We start from the raw sequence: 19,971 nt of genomic DNA, 5'->3' as shown, positions 1-19,971 counted from the left end.
GGAAGTCTCCTTTAATTCTTAGTTGACTTACACGTGGTTTTTTGTATTGTTTTGTTTTTAATCTGAATGGATGGTGAATTTGACAAACGCATTTTCTGAATCTATTGAAATAAACTTATTACTTTTCTTCTTTGTCTTTTGATAAATAGCATTGATGGATTTTCTAATGTTGAACAAGCATTGGATTCCAAAAAAATAAAAAACTCTCTTGGTCATAATATATTATCAACTTTAAATATGGCTGGATTTGATTTGTTAATGTTATCTTGAGACTTCTTGCACCTATGTTCAAAAAGTGTATTGGTCCGCTATTTTCTCTCTGTAATAACCATTCAGTTTTTGTGTAAGGGTAATGGCTACCTTAGAAAAAATTACTTAGGGAATATTATTTCATTTTATTTTCTGAACAAGTTTATTTTAATTTGTGTATAATTTCTTCCCTAAATATTTGGTAGACCTCACCAGTGAAGCTGTCAGGGACTGAATGTTTTCTTCTTGGAAGAGTTAAATCATAAACTTAATGTTTTTATCAGATACAGAGTTATTCATGTTTTCTATTTCTATTTCTATTCATGTTTTCTATTTCTATTTCAAATAACTTATTTCATCTAAGCTGTTGCATTTATGATTATAGTTTATATTTTCCTATTGCATGGTTAGTGTTAAGATCCATAATAATGTCTTTTTTTTCATTCCTGACATCAGTAATCTGTGTCGTCTTTCCTCTAATTCTTTACAGCCAGGGGTTTATAAACTCTATTGATCTTCCTAAAAAATGAAGTTTTGTTTTCATTGATTTTCCTTATATTCTTCTGTTTTTTAACTTTTTAATTTCTGCTGTTATCTTTACTATATCCTTAGATTTAATTACTTCTCCATTTTCTAGTTTCTTAAGGTTAAGCTTAGATCATTAATTTGAGGTATTTCTTGTTTTTTTAATATACGCGTTTTAATGCTATAAATGTCCATCTAAGCTATGTCCCACAAGACTTTTTTCGTGATATTGATTTTGATTTTCTTTTATTTTCATTTTCATTCTATTCAAAATATTTTCTTATTTCCTCTGTCACTTTTTCTTTGACCTATGCATTACTTAGGAGCATTCTGTTCTATTTTCAAACATTTGGAGGTTTTCCGGATATCTTTGTTACTGATTTCTAACTTAATTTTGTTGTGGTCAGAAAATAAATTGTGTATACTTTTTTTTTTTTTTTTTGAGACAGAGTCTCACTGTGTTGCCCAGGCTGCAGTACAGTGGCACGATATCGGCTGAGTGCAACCTCCACCTCCTGGGTTCCAGTGATTCTCTTACCTCAGCCACCCGAGTAGCTGGTACTACCGGCACATGCCACCATGCCCAGCTAATTTTTGTATTTTTAGTAGAGACGGGGTTTTGCCATGTTGGCCAGGCTGGTCTCAAACTCCTGACCTCAAGTATCTGCCTACCTCAGCCTCCCAAACTGCTGGGATTAGAAGAACGAGCCACGGCGCCTGGCCCTACTTTTAATTATTTAAAAATTTTGACTTGTTCTATAGCCTATAATGTGGTATGGATGAATGTTTCATGTGCAGATAAAAATATATACCCCGTTACTGTAAATTAGAATGTTCTATACATGTCAATCGCGTCAAGTTGTTGGACAGTATTATGTAAGTTTTCTAAATTCTCACTGATATTCATTGATGAGCTTTCATGCTGCATCAATTACTAAGAGATGTTGAAATCTCCAATTGTAAACACAATTGTCTATTTTTTTGTTCTGTTCTATCAGTTTCTGTGTTTTGAATTGTGAATTTCTTTTATTAGATTATATTATTAGATTTTATTAGATTAAATTTATTTTATTAGATTTTATTAGAAATTTTGATCCCTAGTAATACTTTTTGTTCTGAAATCTAATTTGTCAAATATTAATACAGTCATTTCGCTTTCTTTTGATTTGTATTTACATCTTATATCTTTTCCAGACTTTTGCTTTTATGCTCACTCTGTCTTCTTATAAAAAGTGAGTTTTTTATAGACGTTGTATATTTGGAACTGAAAACCTGAAAACTTCTGTCTATTCATCAGGGAGGTTAGATCTTTATATTTAAATCTACCATTTTACAGTTTTTAAAATATTTGTTCCAACTTTACTTTGATCCTTTGCTTTCTTGTTTTGTCTGCTTTTGGGTTGTTTATTATCATATCATTTTTATCTCCATAATTATTTTACTAGTTATAACTCTTTTTACAGTTTTAAGTGTCTGCTGCTCTACTGCTTTATATCTTTTGAAGATATCTTATATCTTTCACAGATAAAGTATATCTTCATCTTAGAGGGAAAACATTATCCTTCCACTATTAAGTACAATGTCAGCTGTAGATCTTCCTTAGATGTCCTCTGTCAATTTGAGGAAGTCCTCTTTAATTCCTAGTTCATCTATAGGTAGTTTTTTGTATAGTTTTGTTTTTAATCTGAATGGATAGTGAATTTAAAGACATACTTATATCTTATATCTTCAAAAGGTATAAAGTATGTCTTTAACTTGTCACCTTCAAATAATACTATAGCACATAATGTATAGTACAATAGCCTTACAATTCCACACTTCCAATTCCTTCCTTACATTCTTTGTGAAATTTTTGACACACATTTTTATTTTGTGTATAATTTTATGCATTATATAACTATCTTTTGCTCTTTATACTGTCAGTTATCTTTTAAAACAATTAAAAACAGAAAAATATATATTTTACCTTAACGTATTCCATCTCTAGCACTCTTCTCTCGTGTAGAGGTAACTTTCTCTATGCTAGTATATTATTCCTGACTGATAAGCTTCTTTGTAATTTCATGAACTGCAAATCTACAGAGAATGAATTCTTCTCAGCTTTTGTTTGCTTGTTAAAAATGTTTATTCCACTTAGCTTTCAATAATTGTTTGTTTCGTATAAAGTTCTTTGAATCAGAAGTTTAAATATGATTCATCTAGTTTTCAATTTCAGCTTTTTCTTGTTTTACTATTTATTAGTCTTATGGTTTGCTGAACTTCTTGGATTTATATTTTCATAATGTCCATTTTTAACTCCTTTGTTCATTATGTCTTCAAATATTCTGTCTTCTATGTATTCTCTCCTTGCCCTTTTCAGACTTCAATTATACATAAGTTAAACCATTTTATATTCTCTCCTGGCTCTGGAAAAGGGCGTTCCATGTTTTCAGTTGCTTTCTCTTTTTGTTACAGGTCAATCTATCGTTAATTTCACTAATTCTCGGCTGTATCACATCTGCACAGGAGTTCATCAAAGTTCATTATGCCATGTTTCATTTTTTCTGATATTTTAATTTGACTTTCTTATATTTTTATGTCACTGATGAAATTCTCCTTCTGTTCATTCATGTTGCTCTCCTTTCCATGAGTTAATTTAACATGCTAATCATGGTAAATCATAGAACTATCTGATAATTCTAACATCTGTGTCATCTTAGGGTCTGATTCTGTGGATTATTTTGTATCTTGTCAATAGTTTATCACTTCTTGCTTGGTTTGTGTGTCTTGTAACTTTATTTATTAAGTGCTAGGCATCATAAATAGAACAATAATGAATGAGATAAATACGGTTTACTCCTGGGAATGGGCACACCCCTTCTTATGTCAAGCTGTTAGTGAATGCAATTTTGTCAGTGTATTCAGGGGATGGACCTGGATTTGGATTTTGTTGTCATGGTTGCCTTCAATGCACCACAAGCTTCAAATCCTTTAAAAATGTATTTTGATTAAGACAAATTCTGGCATGTATGAAAATCTTTTTCAGTATTTGTACCCTTACCCCAGCTTTCAGCCAGCCTTACATCCCTGCACCACAGAAAAGGATTCCTACATGTCCCTCTCCTTCCACCAGTGATAGGGTGTTATTGCTTTTTACTCAGCACTTGCAACTGGTTAGTGGGAAGAAATCCTTGTCAATTTCAGTCCTGGGTAACTTTGTTCATTTAGTCTTCAAGACTGGGGGTTTCTTACTCCTTCTGCTTTCAACAAAAGCGAAGGATTTTTAAAGGCTTTATACTCTCATGATCCTTCTTTCTCATCTCCTCAATTTTACTGACAAAATTTATGCATCCAGATTATAATTATCATAAAAAACTCTTGTAAATAAAAATATTGCTTTAAATTTTTCACTCATTCCTGCAACCAAATTAACAAATATTCACATATATCCTAAAGGATTAACAGAAATTGTTGATAATTGCACATATTTTGAAAACTGACATCTCCATTGTTAGTTCTTGTTTTAGCTGTATTTATCACTTACCTGAGAAAATTAAAAGAAAAAATGAAATTTGATAAAATAAACTTTTTCCAAATGTCTCATATTTCATAGAAGAATTCTAAAGTAATTGTGTTTCAATGATTTGAAAACTGAGAAAATGTAACCTCAAATCTGCTTTTTAAACAAAATCATACTGATAAGTGCTTGAGAAAATAGGATCAGTGTGAACACATTCAAAATAACCATATAAAACAAAAGTAAACAAAGTGAAATAAAATGTAAATGTCACCCACAAAAATAAAAACAGAATAAATCAAAAGAATAGCAAAAGAAAATAAAAAGCAGAATGTAATTACAGATAAATATACATATAGTAAATTAAATATAAATATGCCAAACTTCATTTTCAAAAAGCAAAGGCAGACATTGTACATTTAAATAATTGACCTGAGCTTAAAAAAAATAAGGCAAAAGTTGATAAGAATAATAAAATACAAGATGTAGACAGAGCAGCAGCAACATTAATTTTAGACAAAGAATTTGAGGTGAAAACATTAGGTGTGGTAAAGTCAACTGACTGCTTTTCTAAGAACATCTTTTCCATACTAATGCATTTGTATGACTTTCTTATGAGGCATAAATTGCTTCAACCACAAGATGCTTTCCTCATAATCCTCTAAACGTTTCCCCATGAACCAAGCTTGTCTAGTACTGCAGAATGGCCTGAAGCTGTGTCAGCTTCTGTGTTCTTTTAAGTAGTGCCTCCAACATTCATAAAATGCCTCCAGGATACAGTGAGCAGGATATATGGCTTGCTTTGCCCTATTTACTACTTCTGCTGAAATTTGTTGTTTTTTTGTTTTGTTTTGTTTTTGGAAAGGGGAGATATATATTTTTTCTTTTTTTCATCAGATGGGTTTTATTTAACCTTATGTATATTGACTTATTTTCCAACCTGACTCTGGTATAACCTTATGAGACAAGGAAGAAAAACCAAAATCTTTTCCCCAAAACATGTTTCTTTGCCATATCTTGAAACAGCCCTGCAAGCCATCTTTGGCGGGGGAAAATTTGCATCTGGAAAGAATCTCTATTAACATAGCTAGGTCTTTTATTCCAGGCCCTCCCAATTCTTTTTTTTTTTTTTTTTTATACTTTAAGTTCCGGGATACATGTGCAGAACGTGCAGGTTTGTTATATAGGTATACATGTGCCATGGTGGTTTGCTACACCCATCAACCCATCGTCTACATTAGGTATTTCTCCTAATGCTATCCCTCTCCTAGCCCCCCACCCCCCAACAGGCCCTGGTGTGTGATGTTCCCCTCCCTGTGTCCATGTGCTCTCATTGTTCAATGACCACTTATGAGTGAGAACATGTGGTGTTTGGTTTTCTATTCTTGGGTTAGTTTGCTGAGAATAATGGTTTCCAGCTTCATCCATGTTCCTGCAAAGGACATGAACTCATCCTTTTTTATGGCTGCATAGTATTCCATGGTGTATATGTGCCACATTTTCTTTATCCAGTCCACTGTTGATGGGCATTTGGGTTGGTTCCAAGTCTTTGCTATCATGAACAGTGCTGCAGTAAACATACGTGTGCATGTGTCTTTATAATAGAATGATTTATAATTCTCTGGGTATATACCCAGTAATGGGATTGCTGGTTCAAATGGTATTTCTGGTTCTAGATCCTTGAGGAATCACCATACTGTCTTCCACAACGGTTGAACTAATTTACACTCCCACTAACAGTGTAAAAGCGTTCCTATTTCTCCACATCCTTTCCAGCATCTGTTATTTCCTGACTTTTTAATGATCGCCATTCTAACTGGCATGAGATGGTATCTCAGTGTGGTTTTGATTTGCATTTCTCTAATGACCAGTGATGATGATCTTTTTTTATGTTTGTTGGCTGCATAAATGTCTTCTTTTGCGAAGTGTCTGTTCATATCCTTCACCCACATTGTAATGGGGTTGTTTGTTTATTTCTTGCAAATTTGTTTAAGTTCTTTGTAGATTCCGGATATTAGCCCCTTGTCAGATGGATAGATTGCAAAAATTTTCTTCCATTCATGAAATCTGTGTTTTTAAGGAGGTCAAAGCAACATACGTTTGTTGTTTGCTTTCTATTTTACACAGATATCACCTTCTCCCACTGTTATGATCTGATTTTCACAGTCACATCTATTTATGCTTAAGAATCTTTCTATGTTGTCTTCTATCATCAGATGCATAATTAGTTCTTCTCTTCAATGATTTTAGTTGCTAGTTTTCAAAAGTTTCCTTGCATTCTTTTCTCATTTCCTCAAACTGTCTTTTCACATTGGCCAACTCTCTTTTATCTTTTACTGCTTTTCTATGTTCTATTTTCTTTAACCTATTAAGATAGGCAAAAGTTGTTTTGCCTAAAATGGTTACTAATTCCTGTGCAAAATCCATTTCTCAGATATGTTTCTCTTCTGGAGCTTTTGAGCATATGAATCTTTTATGAAGCAGAATACTTCAGATGCCCTCATCTTCCACTTTCTCTCCCTGTCTCTCTCTTAGTCATCTTTGAATGAAGAGAGGTACAGCCAGTGGTTTGTTTTGGTTTGGTTTGGTTTGCCCATCATGGTGTTTGTTGGTAGAATCAGGCTCTTTGATCTTAAGCTGGCAGGCAACGGGACATGGACAACTTTTACATAAATCTCTAGTTTCCAGCAAGATCCTTCTATTTCATTTGCCTTTGCTGGACAGAAGCTGAATTAACTACTTTCTCCTCTCACTGCTTGATATTCTTGATATAAGTTCTTTAATTCCTGAATGGCTTGAAGGATTCCAAAGCTCTTATTTTAAGAAGTAGAAAAGACAGACTCCTTGGAGGGTACTCTTACCACCCAGACCCTTCTCCATGTCTGCCTGTGATGAACCACATGTCCTAAGATGCAAGGTGAGCCCCTTCTTCCTGGGAAGAAGAGGGACTGGCAGGACTGCAGGGAGGAAGGAGGTGTTGACAGAGATGCGGCAGCTGATGCACGGGCACTGCTGAGGAAGAGGCGGCAACTGTGGGGCAGGTGGCCTCCCCCTGCCTGTCCAGCCCTGAATCAGCTTCTGAGGTCTGGGAATCAATGGGTCCTAGATAATTTCTCCATTCAACCCATTCACAATGATCAGGAAGAATTTCTTTGAAAGCTGCAAAATTATTAATTGGAGACCTTAGTTTCTAGTGCAGGTGTAATTATTTGCATGCTTGGATGTATTTGTCTGTGAGAAGGCTCTGCCTCTTTTGTGGCTCCTCTGCTTCCTGAGAACAAGTTCACACTTTCCTGGAGGAGCCAAGAATCCTGAGTGGAAGAATGATGTAAAGTCCCCCAACAGTCCGTGAGGATCCAGGCGACTGACTCACACCACAGGTCTCACGTGATGGGTCTTGTTTGAAGAGGCCCCAGAGCCCATCACTGCCACATCTCCTCCAGCAGCCCAACCACACTTGGCTACTTGGAATTGCCTGATCACAAAATGCTCCCCTTGATTTTGTGTCTTTGGACATTCTATGTCCTTCATTTGGAATTCCTTTGACTCTTCCTGCCCCAAGGTGGCATCAGCCTCAGAGGCCTTCCCTGAGGATCCCCTGCTAAGGTTCTCCTCAAACACCTGCAGAGAGCACACGCCACTTGCATTTCTCCTCCAGGTCATATGTTGATGGGCTAGCCCACGAGGTGATGGCATGAAGAGGTTGGCCCTTTGGGAGGCTCAAAAATGGCCAACAGTCTTATTTACAATGGAGTGTGATAACAGGCGAGCATCATCCTCGTGGTCACGAATGAGTGCAGTGTATATAAAAATGGGGTCCTTTCTAATGATTATTAAAGCTTAGATAGCTTTTCCAAATTCATCCAAATTGTGCTTACATTATCTGAGACTCTGTGCCATGCAGTTAATTCTTAATCAACAGTAAGTGAGGGGTGGTCCGATATTAGTCTCACCCCTATCTCTACCAGAGAGATTCCAACTTAGTTCAACAAACGATTCAGTTCATTCAATCAAACCTGCCTTCTGGGTTACATCATTTGAGTTCATAGTATAAATTGCTATTATCCCTAAAACAGCAGTGCAAATTTTAAAACTACTTAAAGAATGATCATTACAGAAAAATTACTACCTCTCCAAGAAAGGAAAATAAGCTTAGCTCACTAGACCTGTTTAAAATGAGTGAGTTTGATTCACTCTTCCAGCTCTTTGGGGGCTCTAGTTCTGCTTCACTGATTAACTTGAAGGGGATCGATAAAATATATCTGATTCTAAGGCCACTTATTTCTGAATATAAAACTTTATAACAAGATTGAGCGATGTAATATAACTATTATATAATAGATTTATACATTATATATTTTATATGTAGTACATGCGTATATTTGTAAATGCATACTTTTATATATTTGTGGTACATATTAACTATAATGTATAAATTTATCAATTCATAATAGGATATGAAAACTTAATAGCAATTTTTAGTAATTACAGCATATATGAACATTTACGTGAGTGTCTTAATAAAGTTGTATTTTCTCATTAACTGCAATAAAATTAAAATGATTTACCCGAATTCTTAACTTACTTGGAGCTTACCCTACCTACCACCTTTACTTGTCCCAGTTCTTATCCCAGTTCTCTGTTAAGCAGTTAGTAACACATAAATAACCCCTTAGATGCTTTCTTTGGCCTAAGAGACATTCAATATGTGCATTCCAAAGTTGGGTAAATTCTAAGAATTCTGAAATTTATCAAAAAAGTAAAGTTTTCATGAAGCAACTCAGAAATTACCATCTCAAAACAAATACATTTGATTATTATTAAATTACCTTTGGTGTCAGATACATTTCTCCCCAAAACATAATTAAAATTGTAGGTGTTATATTCATATATGATCCATAAATTTAAAAAAAGGGCAGAGAAGAGAAAAATCTAAGCTTTGTTGAACAGTAGACTAGGTTAGAATGAAAGGTTATTCTGCTATTTATCATGTTTATAAGAAATATTATTTTATTTTGTTCTTAAAAATAGATCCATTAATGGATACCCCATTCTCCATGTGCTTATTTCACAGTGCACGCCTGTGTCAAAACATCTCACGTACCCCACAAATATATACACCTACTATGTACCCACAAAAAAATTGTAAAAATAATTTGTAAAAATTTAAAAAATAGATTCATCCAAAAATCAAAGAAGGTAAAATCAATACAAATATGTTTCTAATGAAGAATTGCATATTTGCCACACAATAGTAAGTAAACGATGTCCATAAGATGGAAAATCTATGAGAGGTGGCCATAAGCTTCTCCAACTAAACAGATACTTAGCACATTTATATATGAATTTCCTAAGAAGAAGGTGAAGGCATGGTGGAAAATGTCTATATTATACTCAGGGGTGAACTGAGAGAAGGAAAGTTCACACAAAGACTTTGTAGGAACAGGTGAGCTGATTTCACCATTTTTTAAACTACATTTGCTGGTTATTTTCATGACGGTTACTGCCAACGCATTAGGAAATTAAAATATTACCTTTTCATATACCAAAAGAACCCTCCAAAGTCATGTCATCCTCATATAACACATGCCACTGAATCACCTTTTATCATCATTAAATTAAATAGGAAACATGATCATCTTAGTGTAAAATGTTTATAAATGTGTGCATGTACCATGCTCACTCAGATTTCAATTAATCCCTAATGCATAATTACAAGGACAAGTTGCAGTCAGAAATCATTTAGGCCTATGAGAAACACAAATAGTTTAGTTGTTCTTCCTGACTTAGTACTAAACAAGATTCATAGCAAATTGGAATAAATGTGTAGCAAACAGAGAACAAAATAAATATATCTCCTAAACCAGCACTGCATCATCCACAAGAACATCTTATTACTAAATTTTAGAGACACATATTGAGACAAGCTTGGTAGGTAGGAAATTACAAGAAGGTAATGTAATTCTGAAGCCATAAAATATTCCATAATGGAAGGTGTTGCATGACAATTTTGGCACAGGCAGCATTTGCTTTTATAAAATGATCCACACGTTAAGGTGATTTTAAAAATCAATTTAAAAATTCATAAGATGATTATATTCCCCTGTTACTATATAGGTTTATTATACAATCTTTCATCCAGGCATTGTTTCATGGGAGCCTGTTCCAGGACAAACGTTCTTTCAGGTCACTAGACTCCAAAGATAGAACAAAATCCATCTTTCAAAGAGGGCATTTTATAGTCCATCTCACTATCACCCGCAACGTGAAGGCAAAATTCAGAGACCACACATGTTCCTGTGTCCTGCAGACCAGCAAACATTATTCCTTGCACCTCGCCAAAGACAGGCAACGCTTTTTAAAGAGTAGACTGATCAATTAGTGCCCCTATTAAGAGCTATCAGCAGGAAACCTGGTCCAATCCTAAAAACAGAGCACTGCAAATACGATTCTGTGAAAACCCCTTTAGCCATCTCTTCATTTTAACATCAGCTCTCATACCCACCCACCCCAGAAAAAAATAGTGGATAAGCTATCCAAGACTAGTTTTATTAAAAAAGCTTCATGCTTGTCAAAAGAAATTATATTTTACCAAGATAATTGTTTCATTAAAATGATGAGTATGGTTTTCATATCTAAAACTAATTTATGATTGAAGCAAAAATGAAACACACACTGTCAACGTTATTTGGGCACCAACCTGGGATGGGCTGAGGTGCTAACACCACCGTGGGGAGCGGCCTGGAGGCAGGAGACGGCCTGGACAGAGACACAGCTACTTGATTTGCCAGCAAACGAGGCTTTTCATGTCCAAGGAAAAATCTTGACTCCTCAGGATGTATCCACGTTGAGTCCAGAGCAAAGGAATTATTCAAAAAGATCTGTCCAAAAATAATGCATGCATAACATTTAAGGCAAGATGCATGATAAAAGCTGAACAGGACTACGAAAATATTTATGTTGCCTTATGTTGATCCAACATTGAACATTCTATTATTGGGGACCCTATAAAAACATCATTCTAAAACTTAAAGAAAGTTCCACAGGGCTTCGATACCAATCACCATCTAGTTCGTGTCTTCTGGGCTGGCCTTCAGCTATTGACTTGGTCACTTCAGCCCAGCAGTTCAGTTCACTGATTGAAGAATCACCCCAATGAGATAATTACTGAGCTGTACAACAGTCACTAATTTACTTCTTAAGTTTCCTTGCGAACAAAATGTAGTCAGTAAATTTGAACCCGAAAGCCAAAACAAACCATTAGAAAGATGAAAACTTAAAGCATCATATGAAGAAAAACTGACTTTTAAAACTTAAACTGGTATTGTGTAATGTTTAAGTCTAGATTTTTGATCAATGGTTACAAATTTAAAAACAAAAAAATTTTTAAAAAGACTCTGATTCAAAAATTGGAAATTTTACATTGCCCTGTGGAATCCAAATATCCTAAACTAAAACAAAATGCCCCCCACCTGCTGATATTTCTGAACAGATCAATCTAATCCTGAAATGATTTCTTTCTATACCTAGATGGCCAATTTATTGCAACGAGAAAATACATGGGTATTTTTGTTGTTACGGCGATGTTCAACAACCCAATCATTAAAAGCCCCTTATCCAATTAAATCACTTGCGTTTTTACCTTACAGTTAGGAATCCTTTTATCTATCCAACTTTTCCCAATAGGGGCCGCAAGAGCAGAAGGGCAGAGATGTGGGAAGATGGGCACCAGCTCCACTGTGGAAGAGGGGGGCAGTCCTAGGGATGGAGAATGGCCACCAAACAGCCACTGCAAGCCAAGCAAGAAAAGACAGCTGCATTAGCCTGAATCCATCCACTCGACTTCATGCCAAAATATGCTGGAATAACTGCTTTGAAAAGGGAATTTCAAAATGCACGTATTTGATTATCAGATAAATTTCCTCGAGAAAAACTATAAATATTTACCAAAGAAAAAATTATAGAAGTTTTCATAACTGAATCATCACAAAGCATTACCAACATTGCATTCTTCAATACTGAAAAAGAACTTCTAAGCACAAAACCACAAGCACGCAGTAAGAAATGGGTTTCTGCTCCGAGATAATGAGAAACCACCATGAAAAAGAGAAATGCTGGGTATTCCTTTTCTATTCTTAAATTATTTTTATAGGCAGGCTTAGGGCTGTATTTTATGATATTCCTTTCAGTATTGTATTTTGTATTAACTACTTCTGTCATTTTACAAACAACTAATACTTTCAAAATGAAAATATCTAAGAAGTTAAGATTCCAAGTTTCACCAATACAAGGTTCACCAATACAAACAGATTCTATGGCAAAAAAAAAAAATCTAAGCATCTCATAAGTTGAAGATCTCAATGCACAGAATAAAACATCAGTCATGGAAAGGGGCTGGTAATTCAGGACACTGTCCCTCTAATTAAAATAACTGAGACCTCATAAGGCACTAATAAAATGCATTGCTCAATGACATGGAACATTTCAGTACCTATTGTTTTAAAAATCATAAAAGCATTTGTGATGTTCCTGTTATGTGAAAATTTCTTCTGGTTCTACATATGCTTACTTTACAGAAGATAGGTAGCACAAAAATATTTAAAAGATTAATGCTAAGGTTTTTTAAATTTTCTTTTAAATTTATACAAGTGAAAAAATGCAGTTTTTTTAAACAGAATTTAAAAAATGTAGTTCCTTGACATTATATACCTCTAGTGGCAGCACTCTGATATAACACCCCTCCAAAATATGGCAAAAACTACCAACGTTTACTGAATAAAATCCAAAATAAACTGCATCACACATAAAAATAAATATCCAGCGCTGCATATGTGATGTATCATTAAGTTTAAAGACCAATTTAGCAGGAGTTTAACAACATCTTTTAGAAAAGCTCACAAGATAATATTGGAATTAAATTAATCAAATTGTGTATTCTAACATAACACCATTTGAATATGCTAATGAGGTCAATCCTTGGAATAAAAGGCACGCTATTCCCTGATTTAAATGCATCTGCATAGTTAGCTGACAATGAATCTTGCCCAAACCAGCCCACCTAGCTCTGCTGCACCATTTATCAAAGGTTCAGTCACTTTTTCTTTTTAATTCCATGTCTTAAAAGCTAAACTCTTCTAAAGTGCAGTGTGGCATTAGCGAATGTGGTGGACTCCGGCAGGCCTGGGGCGGGGGAATCTCCGGCAGCATCTCTCAGTACCGAAGGCAGGATTTCCCGGCCACTTCCATCGGTTGGAATTCTCTTAAGCATTGCCCTGAGTCTATTTTCCAATGAAAGGGGGAAAAATCCAAACCAGATTAGAATCTGAAACAGCTATCGATTTCCAGCTTGCTTTCAAGTCTGGCAGAGACTGTGAAAGTCCTAACTTCTCCGCGATGTCAGCCACGGCCCGCGGCGGCCACGGAGCCGCTTCAGCACCTCGCGGTTGACAGTGACCCCCGGCCTGGCGCGAGTTCCCTGCGGTCCCCACGCGGGCCTGGGCGGCGGGTCCCTCCACGGCTCCGTCCAGACACCCGGAGGCACCTGCCGAAGCTGCGGAGGTGGACAGCCCGGCGTCCAAGCATGAACTTTCTCGCCGAGGCACGGCTGCCGGGCTGCGTCCCGAGGGTTTGGGGCGGCGAAGACCGCCGGGGAGGAGGGCGCGCGAGCCGGAGGCCAGAGCCGGGCCGGGCAGGGCGCGCTCACGAGCGGGGGAGCCGGCGACCCGGGCCGAGGCGGGACGGGGACACGTTACCTGCCCGTGGAGCGCTGGGAAGGGGTGCGCGGCGGCGGCGGCGGCGGAGTCTGGCGCAGAGGGCAGCGGCAGCAGCGGGAGCACCGGCTCGCTCGGGGCCGGCCAGCCGGGGAGACCGGGGAGCAGCGGGGCCGTGGGCGGCGGGGCCGAGGCGAGCAGCACCGGGGGAACCGCGACCCCCGCGCTGAACCGGAGCAGCCCGGCCGAGCCCGGCACCATCCAGACCCAGGGCGGCGGCGGCGGTTCGGCGTCCATCGGCCAGAGGAGAGGCTGCCGCCGCCGGGGCTGCTGCTGCTGCAGCTGCCGCCGCCGCCGCTGGAACCTGGCGCCCGCCTGCATCCTACATCCCCGCGCTGGCGGCGGCGGCGGGGACCGGGGCGAGCGCCCGAGAGGCTGGGCCGGCGGCGGCGGCGCGGGCTCCGGAGCGAACTCACTTGGCTCCGCGTCGCGGCCGCTCGCTCCGCCCCTGCCCCGCGCGGGGAGCTGCTCCTCCTCCCGCCCGCGCCGCCGCCGCCGCCGCCCCCGGACCCGGCCCCCGCCCCGGTCCCCGCCCGCCCGCGCCCCTCCCCGCCGGACCCCGCCCCGCCCTCGCGCTCCCTGGCCCTGGCCCGGGTCTCCTCCCCACTGCGCCCCTGGACCCGGGCGGCCGCGGAGGACGTGGGTGGGCGAGGGCCGAGGGCGCGCCCGGCTGGGCTCCCGCCGATGCCGCCCCCGTGGTGGCCCCTGGCTCTCGGGGACCCAGCGCACCGCGAGGGAGGCTCCGGGCTCCGCACTCCAGGGCAAGCGGAAGCCGAGGTGGCGGCGCCGGAGCCAGGCATGTGCCGCTGCCCAGCGCGGGGCTGAGGGCGCAGACGGGGACCGCGCGGGCCGCTCTCTACCTGACCTCCTCGGAGTCCAGGGCGCGGGGCCGGGAGGGTACTGGGCTGCGGATCCCGGCGCAGGCGGTCCCGGACGCTGCCAGGCGCGGGCGGATTTCTGCTGCACAAATGGGCCAAACACGTTCGTAAGGACCCGCGGGTCCCCTGGCCCGGAGGTTGAGCCGCGGGTGCCTGGTCTAAAGTTCCGCGCCCCACAGTGGCCCGCGGGCCTCGGCGGCTCCTGCCCTACACCCTCCAGGGCACCAGGCAGGTGGCCCCAGGGCCTTTGCCCACGACACCCCCTGGGTGGGGCAGCACCACCCCTCTGTGAATTCGTTCTGGATGCCCCCAGGCGCAGTGTGTACTCCCCCCTCCCCCAGCACAGCCTCTGACGCTGCACGCCGAGCTTCCTGGGACCCAGGACGAAACCGGGCTCCGAGGACCCTCGCTCCGCCCGGACCAAACAGGCAGGCAGCGCCGGCCGAACCGAGCCTGGGTCCGCACTTGCCACGCGCAGCCACCGCCAGACGGCGCTCGCCCTTCCCCGCTGTAGACCCCGCTTCGGAGGCCGCCAGCCTCCTCCCCATCCCGGGCCACAGCTTCAGTCCAGCCCCTGGGGACGCGCGCTGACAGCTGGGCAGAGACTTCCGTGCGCTGTAAACCCCTTAGGTCGCTAAACCCAGGAAACCCAAGCACAGCTAATGCCAGCGCGAGACCAGTGCTTGTTAGAGGCATTTGAAGGGGCTTTCTGGATGCAAAAGGCAGCATTATGATCCATGCATTTAAGAACTTGCATGAAAAACCCTCTCTGACCTGGATGGAGAGCAGGCATCCACCCACCTACCGGCACAGACACTCCTGGTACTCCAAACACGTGTTCGCATCACCTCCCACCTGTCCACTGCCAACCTCCTGAGATGGACTAAAGCACCCGAGTGCTTTTAATTTGCCTCTAGGGTTGTTTCCTCATTATCCTGATTTGCTTAATTTCCTCTTGGCCTGGCATGATTTCTTTTAGATCTGGGCATATGCTGATTTACATAGCTGGCGCCTCCATATTTTCCTCCACGAAAACCAGTTTTCAATTAGCAAGTTTATCTCTCTCTTTGATGCAAAAGTACTGGCATTTTTTTTATTCACCTAAAATCAGAAAGCTCTGCAGATTAGAAGGCTGTTACTATTCACTTACACTTAATTTATGTGCATATATTAGTATGTGCACATGTGTTATAAATGTGTTAGTTTAATGGTCAGAGCCAGATCAGGATATTGGGGAGGCGTCTCCAGGCAGGCTCACATGCCCCCGCCACCCCCCACCTCCCCCGCCACCCCCCACCTCCCCCACCGCATGGTCCCTTTTGAACAGGAGATTCTCCTCCCTTCTGCTTGGAGGCAGAGACAGAAGGCCAGGGGTGCTGGTGCCTGGCTTGCATACTGTTCTCTGCAAAAGCAGGGTTTCGCGTGTGTGGCCCCCAGATTCCTGGGAAGGTAGGGTTGGCCACAGTCTGTGGGAGCTGTAGCACTCCTTTGGGGAATCCCAGCCCCATCCCCACTGTCCTAGAAAGGGTTCTGCTGAAGTCAGTTTTTGCCAGCGCGCCTCCGGGCTTCCTGATGCTCTGAGCTCAGGACCCCTTGTGCTCTTAAGAAGAACTGGAAAGTCGAAAGCAACTCTTGACTCAACCACAAAGCAGCCTAAACTCTTTTGCTATTTCCTGCCACAAGCTTGACTCTCCTTTTGTATGACAATGCTTGGAAGCCCTTTTCTGTACCATTCTGTATGCTACATTATGGGAAAACAGCCCTCAACGACGCAGGCATGGCCATTTCCACTAATCGTTGCTAGGGCCAAGGACCCAGCACAGGGCTTCTCCCCCTCCTCCTGGCTCCCATTTCCATCAGGTTCTTTTCAAGGTTTGCCTCTCATCCCATTTAACCCGGGAACCTTCTACACCCTCATGGGTAGGAGAAGCCCCCTCATAGACCCACTCATTTCAATGATTGTTTAGAAGGACTCCCTCCATGAACCAGTTGTGCAAATGTCATTTGTACATCTTGAGGATGGTTGAAAGAGCAAAGGCAGAGAAGATCAAAGAAGACAGCTGTCACACAAACAAGCAGGATGCCACCTTCTTCCTGGGGACCAGAAGCCAGGTGAATGTCTAGCTTTGAGCTGAGACTCTCTGCCAGAGAGATGTGTGCTGGCAGGCACATCTCCCACCCTGTGAGTGTCCCCAGAGGTCAGCCTTGGGCAGACAGGTGGCTGGCACCCCATAAACTCACCCTTTGTCTCCCTGTAAAAATCAGTGAGAAATTTGCTTTCTAAAGCATCTTATATACAGTCTAGTCTCCAGCTCTCCTATCCAATAAAAACAACCTTAAGTCTTTCCATGTTATTTGGGCAAAACCAGCAGAAATTTCCTGCTAAGCTGAGACAGGATATCACCTAGGAAGAGGAGATCCACAGCAGGGAAAACGTGTGAATTACCTACATGTGCTAATGAGTTCCCGATTGTTTATTACCTTTCAGGAAAAAATCATGTGGAAGGTTTCAGAGACATCAGTGGAATAAGATTTTGAAGCCCATAGAAGATTTTTTTCTTTTTGGAAGTTATTTTATTTTGTTTTTCTAAGTAAAACCTAATAGAATCCCAAAATGGGAGAGATGAAAACATTTCCTTCCAGGCCTGCAGAGTTAAAGTAAACACCAGGGAAACAGGAGGGAAGTCAAGGCCCTGCATATCACCTCGGTGGTTCCCTGCACCGCCCACCGCCCACCGCCCACGCTGCCAGAACTTCTTTCCAAAGCAATTGCCAATCAGACCAACTCCTTCTTTCTGAACACTCGCCAGCTGCACGATGATGAGGGCCTGAATGAAAGCCATGCCAGCGAGGACCCAGAGAAGGAATCGGCAGTGTGACACCTGACTCAGTGCAGGGTGAGGAGGAGGAGGGTGTGAGAGCGGCTCCCCCTGTTCTGTGAGACTGGGGAGAGCCTGGAAAGTCTGTGCTCAGAGATGAGGAGCCCTCTGGGATGCACCATGGGCCAAGAGGTTGGCGAAGACGTGCTGACCTGGAGGGCTCCAAGGTCCCCTGGAAAGACCCTCTTCACAGTTGAAAACTTCAGCCTGGAGCTCAGGAGCAAGGTCTTGGATGGAGCCACAGAACTGAAATTAACACAGAAATTGAGAGTGGCAGCTGTCCGTAGTGATTGTGATCAAAGATGTGGATGGGATCGCCCAAGGCAAGCACAGAGTGGGAAGAGGAGAGGCCACTCATGGAGTCAAGGGATGGGAAGTGAGGCTCCCAGTGAAAGAGAGAGCGAGGTACACGGGGCCCGCAGGCTGCCCGGGCAGGCAGGAGCACACTTGTCTGATAAAGGCTGTTATTATTGTTATTTTTGTTATCAGTGTGTTACTGTAGGAATCTGGAAAATACTGCAGAGCATTATAAGTAAGAACCCCTCAGGGAGAAGCAGTGCTAACCTTTCGGTGACCTCTCTACAATCATTTTTTCTCCTCACTTCTCTCTCTCTCTAATGTGTGTGTGTGTGTGTGTGTGTGTGTGTGTCTGTGTAGTATGAATAATATATTGCATCTTGTAATACAGTATTACATTTTATATTAAATTGTGTTTTATAATAAATAGCTTTAATGCAGCCTGTACTATATATAACCTTAAATCTTATTTTTCACTCAGTATCACAGCATAAGCATTTCCCCACATTAGTTAAAAAACTTAGAAGAACCCACTTATCAATAGCAGAGCAAATACCCCACTGAGGACAGATGGAGGTTCAGGTCGGGGGCCCTGTCATGTGAATTCGCACCCACTGTCAGGTTGGGGCACCCTGTCGTGTGAATTCGCATCCACTGTGCCAACTTTCTGCAACTTTCGAAGGACCGCACGTGTGAAAAGAGCCACCCAGTAGCTGGTGCAGAGCAGGCGCTTAATGCACGTCGCTCCCCTCAAGCCTTCACCAAGGCAGCTGAGTAGCTTGCGGCCTATTTGTTTAAACAATGTGCGCCTGTGTTCATAATTGAGCGACAAGGACCCCCACATGGAGTCAGGCAGGAAAAAGGCAGCTGCGGAGAGCCCCTCGCCTGTTTGGCCTGCGCCTCTGCCTACCTGGTTTGTACCCTCCGGGTCCTGGGACTCCTCGGCCTCCATGCACTCACTGTGAAGGGCGACAGGCTAGTCAGAGACAACACCGGTGGCAGCCAAGAGAACTTTACTGGAGAGGTAGAGGTCAGGTCGCGCGGGGAAGGAAGGGAAGAGAGAGAGGAGGGGAGAGGGGAAGGGAGGGGAAGGGAGGGAAGGGGAGAGGAGAGGAGGGGAGGGGAGGGGAGAGGAGAGGAGGGGAGGGGAGGAGAGAGGAGAAGAGAGAGAGCTGCTGGTGTGCTGGGTTTTATATCCCTTGGGCCTACGTGGGGCGGGCCCAAGGGAAGGCGGCAGATGCTTCTTTCTGATTGGCCCTCCTTTGGCGGGTTCAGACAGTGCCCGGTCAAGGAGGGGAGAAGAACCCGGAACCGGCGCCATTAAGGTACCCCTGTTACCTAACACACTGTTTTCTTTCCAGGGCAGCTACAGGCCTGGAGCCAGGAGCCCTGTGGCCTCGCATGCTGCGTTCAGGTCCACGTTGGCTGTGTATCTTCATAAGCGTCTTTATGTTTAGAAATGCATGTTCCTCGGCCGTCAGGAATCCCTTCCTCTGAAGCAGGTCTCCGGCCTTTTTGGGGCCCAGCCCATGTGTGCACGGAGCAGCCCATGTTGGCTGAGGGACCCTGAGCTCCATGGAGCCCGCTTCCAAGCACCCTGTCCCTCCGCCAGCCTGAGGCTCCCCGCACAGTCGCTGCCCTCCCCGCTCCCAGCCCTCGCTGGTCTGGCCCTCAGGCTCCGGGTGGCACCGCTGCCTGGACAGACCCAGTGGAGGCAGGACTCCTGGGTCCCTGCCTGCTCATGATGCTGCTGCCCAAACCCTGGTGACGTTTCTGAACACATTTCTTCCACCTCCCCTGACAAACATACCTGAAAGAGGCACCAAACTTCCTTCAGTCTTCAGCACTCAGAAATGCAATTACAGAGCGCCCCGCTC

At 42.5% G+C, this 19,971-nt stretch overlaps 1 protein-coding gene across 3 annotated transcripts in view; it reads right to left on the bottom strand.

Annotated features, from left to right (window-relative positions):
• Positions 1–19,106, bottom strand: part of TCERG1L (transcription elongation regulator 1 like) — a 217,173-nt gene extending 198,067 nt beyond the window's left edge. For 2 of the 3 annotated variants that reach the window (XM_055245330.2, XM_055245333.2), the window contains exons 1-3: positions 14,023–14,471; positions 11,913–12,059; positions 10,971–11,151 (exon numbers count right to left, since the gene is read on the bottom strand). In XM_055245330.2, coding sequence (XP_055101305.2) covers positions 10,971–11,151; positions 11,913–12,059; positions 14,023–14,361 — 667 coding nt within the window. In that variant the 5' untranslated portion in view covers positions 14,362–14,471. Of the gene's footprint in view, positions 1–10,970; positions 11,152–11,912; positions 12,060–14,022; positions 14,472–19,004 lie in introns of those variants that run through there. The other variant, XM_063616505.1, reaches the window with a different exon arrangement.
• Between the last annotated feature and the right edge of the window lie 865 nt (positions 19,107–19,971).

This window comes from Symphalangus syndactylus, chromosome 2 (genome assembly GCF_028878055.3).
Source record: "Symphalangus syndactylus isolate Jambi chromosome 2, NHGRI_mSymSyn1-v2.1_pri, whole genome shotgun sequence".
In the NCBI taxonomy this organism is placed as follows: Eukaryota; Metazoa; Chordata; class Mammalia; order Primates; family Hylobatidae; genus Symphalangus; species Symphalangus syndactylus.
Note: the sequence above shows the minus strand (reverse complement) of the source record. Positions and strands in the feature narration are given on the sequence as shown.